We start from the raw sequence: 9,480 nt of genomic DNA, 5'->3' as shown, positions 1-9,480 counted from the left end.
TTTTTGCTCATCACCTCCTCACACTGAGGGTTGTGTGTCTCACGTGTAGCTCTGCTTTTACTGCTGCTTGGTGCTCAGCTAGCAACAGAGCCTCACTTCCTGATTAAGCAGAGCCTAGCTAAGCATGTGTTGAAACCTAAACTCAAGGACCTTCTCCAATGCATGAGCAGCCTCAAAGAGCAAACCTTCTCAGCCAATCACCAGCCCTGCTCTGGAGCCAGACAAGGCTGGGGACAGCTCTAGCAGCCCACATTCCCCATCAAGGACCCTCTCGGCAACGATGAGAACAGGAAGAGAGCAGCCAGATCTCACCTGTGCTCTTCCTGAGGTGCTTGGATCTACTTTTCACAATATTATTAAACACTTTTGACCCTGTTCTGCCAGGACGCAGGTGCAGAGATCCCATACGCTTCCTATAGGACTTGCAGGACAGCATCCCCAGGCTAGTGGGAGATTGAGCTTGGCAGAGGGAGTTGGATATGAACCAGAGGAACACCTGCCCCTTCCAGAGCTGTCCATGAAGCACAGACTTAGGAAACCTGAACCTCCAAACACCTCAGGTGAGATCAAGACATCCCAGCTTAATTATTACTGCCAAGAGGTGGCAACGAAACCCCTCAGGATACAGAGGTTTGGGAACCTCGGAGCAAAGGCTGGGGATGCCAGGAGCATTCCAAGAAGTCTTTGCATATTAAGCAGCAACTGAACAATCACACCTGCCACCAAAGGCTTTATAAATATAGTAACTGCATCATCTGTATCCTCTAGTATGTAACACCTGGGCATCAGGAGAGAAACCCAAGAGCATTCTTACCTCTTGCACATCTCCTCGGCTGCCCCAGATGTCATTAGGCTTAGCTTGGACTTCCTTATCTCTCAGAAACCAGTGTCACACAGGGTTTTCAGCCACAAAACTGTTACAGGAAAGGGCTGACTGCAGTTGTCTCACTCATGAGCTTGGACCAGTGTTCAGATGTGACAGCAGCCCTAGCCAAGCCCTAAATCACCTAGAGATGTGCTGGGTCAGGGGCATAATTGACTTCTAAATATGTACTTTTTTTTTTCTCCCCTGTAACCAGAAAAACAATCAGATGGGCTTCTAAGCGAGATCTGTGCTGTGGGCTTGATTAAAAGAACAGTGGTAATAAAACTGAAGCATTTTTAATGGAGAAAAGGGAGGGGCAAATGACTGCCAAGAAAGCAAAGCCCTTTGCCTCATGCTATTTCTCATGGTAAAACTGCTGTATAACTTTTCCACCCTTCAGCACACCCCTGAGTCTGTGCTGTTCCCTTGCCCAGGACCCAAGCACTCCTATGGTAGCGTGGGCAGCTGGAGGAATCCCACCAAAGACATTACCACAAGGGCCTCTGGGCACAAACCACAGTGTGTGACAGCCAACACAGGCTCCCCTGAGCCACAGAGGAAGAAAATGTCACAGACCAGCAAGAAACACCATGCAATTCCCTTTTTTTCAGGTGCATCCAGGTCACATACTCCTCTTTCCATAACTTGGTGGAAGAGCTTGCACCCCACTATATCAGCATGCTTGGTTTTGCAATACAAAGACTGGGGAAAGGAACCTGAGAAACCTGAAGTTTTACCTTACCTCATTGCTGCAAAAAGCAAAGCACCCTGGAAAGACAGTTCATCTTGTGAAAACAAGAGACTCAGAAATAGCCACAGTCCGAAGGTGCTCAGGTTAATTTCTGTATAGAACAAAGCCTAAGCTTGATCTCTGCAAGGTTTTGGAGCAAGGAAGTACTGCCTGCATAGCCCCTCAAGCCAGCCTCACCAAGCCTGTGCTTTTTTCTCTTCCCTCTTTCCAGCTTTCCTTACCTGTAAGTGAAAAAAGCCACCAAGCTCAGTAGCAGCACCTTCAGGGCATCACCAAGATCTGGTCTCTGTGGTCAAAGCCAGGTCAAATCCTGAAACTAGCCCTGGCTGGCATTTACAGCAGGACTGTTCCCTTTCTGCAAAGGGGCATATTGCCTCCCAGTGCTTTTTATTGTAGTGGCAACAGGAACAGATAGTTTGAGGTGAAGAAGAATCTAGTTTTCACTTGATCTTGGTATTAGAAAAGAGCCTGACACTCCTCCTGCAACACCTCTTCTAGCATCCATTACACCCCAGTACCCAGGCAGAGAGAAAGCATTAATCCCAGATGAAGCCAGGTGGGGAAGGACAAGGACTGACCCAAAGCAAACACAGAAAACCCTGAAAAGGCTGTTCCTGGCACTGCAAACAGGGGAAGAGTGAAGAGGAACACAGTGGTTAGTGGAAAACTTTAGAAGACAGAGAGAAGGAACTAGCTCCTCTCGTCCTTCCCATGGTTCCAGAGGCTCTGGAAGCATTTGTGTTGGCAGGAAGGCAGCAGGAACAGGCAGCGCTTTCCTGTTTCAGGCAGCAGAGTCCACTGCGGATGTGTGCTCCTCCCCACCAATGGCCACTTGCAGGAAGCTAGTCCCATGTGCTAATTGCCTCCTCAGTCCCATGGGTGTTTAAATGAGATGACTGCAAGATACACGGCCAACATTTTGTTCCACCTTTATTTTAACAATCAGATAAAAACAGAGCCATAGTTTTAAAAGTCATTACATGGCAATTATAAAGTGCATTTTTCCACTTGAATGTTGTGTACAAAAATATCTTTAAAAACAAACATGCAACACACCCCACAAGGCACTTCCAGGCATAGAGCGAGGAAAGCAATCCCTCACTTCTATGTTCACATTGGCAATGTAAAAAGGGAAAAAGGGAAAGGCCACAAGTAGTATTTTTAAAATGCTATTGGTCAAATAGTCAGTTCCCAGCCTAGCTTTTACTTATGGCATTGCTCTTCTAGCTTATCTTCCATGTTCCTCCCTAAGTACTCCCCAGCCCCAGCCTGAAAGCAAACAGGCCCCATAAGGAGATACCACCATCCACAGCACCCCAGACATACATGCCTTTTTTCGGCCCACAAACAGCTCTCCATAAGCACAAGAACATGCCAGGAGAACATGACTTTTCTACAGTCTGTGTCTTACAGCATTAACACCATACACTAAAAAAAACTAAAAGAAAATCAGTGCCACTCAGACTTGCTTTAAGTTTAAAACAAGGATCAAGCCAATCTAGGCAACAGTCCCATCAAGAGAGACCTGATGCAAATTGTAAGGGCTGACTTGTGAAGCTGTTTAAACAAAGGAAACAAGCCTGATGAGCTCTGGGCTAGCAAATAGATTTACCACCTTGACTAAGCGATCAGGCACAGTGGTGACGTGCATTGATGTTGGGTTTTGAGAAAGCAGCAGTTAAAGGCAAAGTATTCTTCCTGCAAGCTCTTGTTCCTTTTGGCATCCAACAGTGATCACAGTATGCCTTCTAGGTTAGGGTAAAACAGTGTGTAAGTATTTCACACAATAATCTCCAGAATTAAAAGCTGGGTTTAAAAAGTTAAGTAGCCTAGCCCATTGCTTCTCTCCAGCCCTCCCATAGGCTATTATAGGCACCCCAAAAATTATATAAAGCTTATACACTAGAAAAGGTAAGATTCCCGTGACCTCTATTTCTACAAACTACTCAGAACTCTAGCTTTGAGATGAGGGATTAAATTATTTTGCTCAACTAATACTCAAGAAGCTTTGTGAGGCTGCTTGGCACTGCACAAGCTGGCCACCTCACCTCAGCACAGGCCCAGATGATGAGCCACCTCTTTGAGGATAGGGATGGCTCACACCCATGATCTGTTTCACATCCAGAGTGATGTCAGGATAAACCCCACATCTCACCCACCTCATGGCTAGTTTTCTGCACAGGAGGGGCCACTTCTTATGGACACAGAGATGCAAAGCTTGGGCATTTACAGGTTGAAAAGGCAGCTACTGCTACAACAGCTAAGGAAGCCCAGCATGTTGATGTTCACCCAGTATAGCCACAGCATCCTTGCATGTGAGCAGTGCCACACCACTACCTGCCAAGCAGTCCATTAGAAGATTTTTTTTTTAAAAGCAGTGTCATTTCCAGAGCCTGTTTATCCCAAAACATCACTGGGATCACACATACCACCCCTTTCTCAGTCAAGGCACTCCCACCACAGTAGGTACACAACAGTTACCTTCTTGTAACAGAACACAGCAGAGTAGCTATGTGATCCATTTGCATTTAGCTCCTGTAACACCTGAGCACAGCCTCCTGCTTAGGACTCTGGGCCCCAGCCAGACAAAGCCCCATTTTACAGTCCACAGGAGGAAGAATGGTGTTTTCAGGGCCAAACATGGCCAACAGCTGACTTCAGATGTCCATCAAAGGGAAAAAGCATCATTGATGACTTGTGATTAAAGAAACAGGAAAGTTTAAGAAGTCATTCAAGGCTGTCAACCCACAGCAGTGTTACAAGCACCACACAGCTACAGCTAATCTCTATTTTAGGTAACACCACAAGAGTTTTTAGAGATCAGCTGATAAAACAACTGGTGACTAAGCACAAGATCTTCTCCCACAGGCACACAAGTCTCCTAATACGGCAGCCTGTAGGACCACATTTCCTGTCATCACAGTTGCATTTTCACTTCCAAAACACCCTTTCTGGCTCCAGTAGGAAGGACCTCGCACTACAAGGACACATGCAAGGATGGTACTCCATTCCATGCAAGCCAACCCCTCTACTACTTGACAAGCACAGGCCAGCTTTGCAAGGAGAGCCCTGCAGCTGCAGTACAGCTCACTAAAACGGTAACAGAACATACTTTGAAAAAGCTTTTTAGCACTAGGCAAGCAATACAAACCAACCACCACTACATAGTCTGGACATGTAATATAAGCATTGTAGTGTTTCCCAGGAGACTAGCAGCTTTACAGAAGAGGAGGGAGTAGCAGCACTGAAGAGAAACACAAGCAACAGCTCCTGGTTCTTTGAGCATTTGGAGAGCCAGTTATCCAAGTTGGGGCAGGGAAGGCAGCCCTTTGGGCCAGAGACACTTCCCTAGCTATTTAGTCCACTGCCAGCAGAGCACTCCACAACTGGTTTTGCTCCGAGGCTTATGCAGAGCTGCCTGAAACCATACATCTTTGTCCTTTCCATATACCTCGCATTCAGACCAGCTCTCAGGCCTGCAGACAAGCCAACAACAGTTAGTCAGTCAGGACTCTGTTCTTGGGTCAGTAGTAAGGCCCTAGCTTCTCATAGCCTGAGTAGCTGGGCCACTCGGGAAAGAGGCCGTAGGAGCACCGAGGGCTCCCAAACTGGTCAAAGGCACTGCCAAAGTCAGGGCCCTTGTGGGGGCAGACAGCATCCTGGGCAGACTTCAGTTCTGACCGTATGATCCTGTAATTTGTGCCCCTGTTGCTGTCCCAGTACACCTTCCCATTGCACTCAAAGGAGATGGCAAACTCTACTCTTTCATGGGACTGAATTCCCTGGGGCAAGCTGATGTCAAAGGAAAAGGTGTCCCGGTCCGACCCTCCATACGTATCCTTGACATACTGGCATGGGTAATCTACGAAGTTTTTCCAGGTGTCAAATGTCATCCTGATCTTCACAGTCTTTTCAAAAGCGAGGTTCCTCACCTTCACTGTTCCCACAATGGATCGCTCCTTCAGCATACAGTTTTCAAGGCAGACACAGTCCACCTGGAGGCGGTTTCTGAAGTCCAGGTAGTCCACAGAGGGCTGAACAAAATCCAGGACAAAGCTGTCCCTCTCCACTGTTGTCAGGCCCACAATATTGTTTATCAGCTCTGTGATGTTGAAAGGAATATCTAGTGGATCGTCAAACTCTGAAAACACCTTCACCATCGTCAGAGCGAAGCCCCGGCTGTCTGCAAACGACACCCTCTTCTTCACTTTGTTGTGTGTGAAGGAGTTTGTTGCCTCTTCTGGTCCAGTCAGTGCAGTTTTGCTGCTCGGCTGGATGCAGGGCCGCAGTGGCTTGCTTGTCTTCGGAGCAATTTTGCAGGCACACTTGTCTCTTAGCAAGGGTGAAGAGCAAAGGTATAGCTGCATTGCTACATCCACAGCCATTGCTTGTTTGTGAGGAAAATAGTCTAATACTCTGGAAGATAAGAAGGGTCAGTAGATGTTAGAAAAGCATTTTAATATGACTTTCGTCATACAAGTGCTACACCACTTCCCCCCAAGTCATCCCAAAGCAGCTTGCTTTCATCAACCCCACAAGCTGCTCAACCTTAAGAAAGCAGGTACTTGCACAGCAAGATTCACATACACAGTGAGAAACATACTGCAGCACAAATGGCAGAAGCAGAGCCTGCTGTACCTTTGAACAAGATCTGTTCCATTTGCTACAGGGGCAGAATTACCATTTGAAGACACACACACAGGCACTGCTCTACTAGGCCAGCAATAACAGACTCCAGAGCAAAGCCCATAGCTCAGTCCTGCTGATGTCCACAAAACCCAGAAATTACCAAATTTCAATGCTACGTAAAGCAGTATTCCTGCTGTACTCTCTGCCCTCAAGGAAAGTCTCTCCCCAGGATATTGGATGCTTTCGTAGGAGCACAAACTCAGTTTGTCACAAACTACTGCTAGCAACTGACCCCTCCTTTCATAGAACCCCAAATGTCTGGCATTTTTAGAGGCTACGAGCCCTCATGTGCTTGAGCTACATACTTTGCTCACTGTCTACCTGAACTGCTGTATCTAAAATGCCTGCAAGTAGTATTGTAAGGATAGCAACAGTCCCATACAGCATCAGGGTAGAGATTTAGCCAACATTAGTCTGCACCCACAGAAGAGCCTTTCTTCCCTCTACCACACTTTAAAATAGATGTCAGCTCAGATGGCCCCACAGGCTTTACCTCCAGCAGAGTCCACACCTCAAGCCTACACAGTGCTTGCACTGAGCCCCTGGGAATCACATGTGTAACCACAGGGGTCTGCCAAACACAACTCACCTACCCCAGGTTGACCAAACCTTTAGAAGCAAGTCCTTTCCCTGGAAGGAGCAGGCCATGTGTCCCTCCACCATTTCCTCCCCTTCACCAGTACCAAGCCTATTTCTCCAGGGATGCAGCACCATCCCTCTCCGTTCACCCACTACAGAACAGCTCCCACCCAGCACCTTAATGGATTAGCCCTGGAGTTGCCTCCGCAGGCAGCAAGGCAGCTTACAGAGCACCATACCTATCGCTCCTGCCCTTACACTGAGGTTAGGCTGAATACCTTTCGCAGTCTTTGGCCTGGCTCCAGACAAACTGCTGGACAGATTTATCGCATACATCTCCCTTAAGTCAACAGCATCACAGCTGACCTTAAACACAGTATTCCCTTAATAAAAATCCCCCCTTTGGCTGCAGGCCAGGCTCCAAAGCTGATCCCACCACACAGAGCTGGAGGAGCCAGCAGCAGTAGCAGTGACCGCCAGCCACGTGACGCAGCAGAGCACTAGCTGCCAAAACCACGCACAGCCCGCTCTAATACTTGACTGCTGCCCCGTGCCAAGAAAAAGCAAGACCTACGCTATCCGATTCAGTGCTGTAGCTCCCCACCCTGCAACACCAACAGAGCAGCTCTGAGCAGGCTTTCACAGCATCCATTCAGCAAGGGCATCTGCTTATTTAAAGCACATGTGCCAAGGCTTGCTTCCCAACACACCCACCAGCTAACTCCTTCTGCAATGCCTCCTTCAGCCTCCTTTCAGCTCAAGGGCAGCTGTGCAAGACAGACAGCAGATCCACCTGTCTGCTAACACTGTTCTGATCATCTCTACCTGGTTTTACCAAGTTTTTATTCACACACACTTTATATAGGTCATTTCCTTCTTTACATTAATGCAGCCTTCAATGCTTCCCTCTTACTTGGGCCAGTTCCATCTGCAGTGCATCTTTTCCCAGGGAAATGTATTCAGCTGCATTCCCATAACTGCTGAGAAGACAGGTTTCTTAGTAAGTCTGGGTTATTCAAGTTTTTAAAATGAAAAGGCATGAAATAACCAGCGTGATCTGCATCACTTGGAGCTTTTTTCCAAGCTACAAAAAATAGTAAGAGCTTTTCGTACCTACTATTAGGGTGAGCTCTGAGCTTTTGCAAATTGTTGGTTTTTTTCAGCTTATTTAATACCCCAGACATATTTTCCTGCACTTGAGAACCTGCTGATGCCCAACTCACAGCCAGCAGAGGATGGTTTGCCTTTTAATGCTAGTATTGGCTGTCTTGAACTTCAGATGCTTTGAAGGTGGGAGCAGGGAAACACTTTCAAGCACTCACCCTGGAAAGGGAGCTCTAGGAAGCAAGCAGTGCAAGGTAGGCAGCCCTATGCAGGTGCAGAGACTGATGCCTTTCCACCTCCTCTCAGACTAGATTCTGCCTCTGGACATCTTCCCACAGCTCTACCCTCTCCAGAAGAGGATCACTGCTCACTCTTCCCTCCTCTATTTCTAGGTAGGGGAAATAAGTCAGAGTAAAGGAATCACTTACAGCTACACTTAATCAAGCCCCTTCAGTTGCCTCTATTCTGTTTCCAGCAGTGCCTGTGAACAGGTAACCTTCTTGCAAAGGGCTCAAGACGCAGCAGCTGCTAAGCCAGAAGCTTTCAGACGTGACACACTGCTGGATGAAGCGGCGCTCGGGTTCTCTGCCCTCTTATCCTCTCTAATCAGGGAAAGCCAAGCTGCTCCGAGGGCGCAGCCCAGCTCCCACAGGCATTTCCCCGACGAGATGCGTTGATCCTGCTGCAGCCCGACCCTTCTGCAAACCCGAACCGAGGCGAGCCGGCCACCCCGGAGAAGAGACAGCAGGACTCCAGAGAGCCCCAGAAGCCAAGAACAGAGCCCCCCTTCCCACTCGCTAGGAAGCACCGGTCCCGCTCCCGCACACCCGACGGGGCTACGACCCTGCGCTGGGGACCACATCAGGCACCGAGGGCAGCCAAACGGCTGCGAAGGGCAGGAGAACGCGATCCCACGGGACCATACCTGGTGCAATGCATGAGGCCAGCCCCGGCACCCTACAACTCGCCAACTGCCCGCACACCGCTGGGCCCGGCGACTTAAGAGCACCGCGGGCACCGCCCCTACCCGCCCGCCCGGCCAGCCCGCGCCGCAGCCAATGAGCGCGCCTCCAGCGCGGCGCGGGGCCAATCGGCAGCCGGGGGCCCAGCACGAGGAGGGCCGTGAGCTGTGGCGGGGGAGCCGGTGGGGAGCGGCTGGGCAGCGGCGTGGAGTTGGGACAGCGGCGGGCAGCGGCGGGCAGCGGCGGGCCCGGCTGCTCAGGAGGAACTGAGCAGGGGAAGCGGACACAGTCTGGCAGCAGCAGCGAAGCTGAGGAGCGGCGGCAGCGCTTCCCAGGTCTTTCTGACCTAAGGGACCCTGTCCTCTGTGGAAAGAGCTTGTGAAGTCAGCCCCTCCGCCTTCCTCTGGGCGGGTAGAGAGTCAGAGTCACAGAATCAACTGGGTTGAAAAACACCTTTAAGATCATCAAGTCCAACCCTTAGCCCAGGACGGCCAAGTTCACCACTAAACCATGTCACTGAGGGTCTCACC

General features: G+C 49.3%; 1 protein-coding gene across 2 annotated transcripts; it reads right to left on the bottom strand.

Moving 5' to 3' along the window:
• Positions 1-3,971: 3,971 nt before the first annotated feature.
• On the bottom strand, positions 3,972-8,958 carry PPP1R3B (protein phosphatase 1 regulatory subunit 3B). Of its 2 annotated transcripts, none has more exons than XM_062637549.1 (2): positions 8,914-8,958; positions 3,972-6,032 (listed from the first exon to the last, which is right to left on the bottom strand). In XM_062637549.1, the coding sequence occupies exons 1-2, from the start codon at positions 8,925-8,927 to the stop codon at positions 5,141-5,143; spliced, it is 906 nt and encodes a 301-aa protein (XP_062493533.1). In that variant the 5' UTR covers positions 8,928-8,958; the 3' UTR covers positions 3,972-5,140. The 2 variants fall into 2 exon arrangements, with proteins under 2 accessions (XP_062493533.1, XP_062493534.1); XM_062637550.1 differs by having other exon boundaries at positions 3,972-6,048; positions 8,931-8,951.
• Positions 8,959-9,480: the final 522 nt, after the last annotated feature.

Source organism: Pezoporus occidentalis, unplaced genomic scaffold, assembly GCF_034315485.1.
Source record: "Pezoporus occidentalis ecotype Australia unplaced genomic scaffold, CSIRO_AGI_Poc_V1 ctg53, whole genome shotgun sequence".
NCBI lineage: Eukaryota > Metazoa > Chordata > Aves > Psittaciformes > Psittacidae > Pezoporus > Pezoporus occidentalis.
This window is presented reverse-complemented; position numbering and strand designations above follow the sequence as displayed.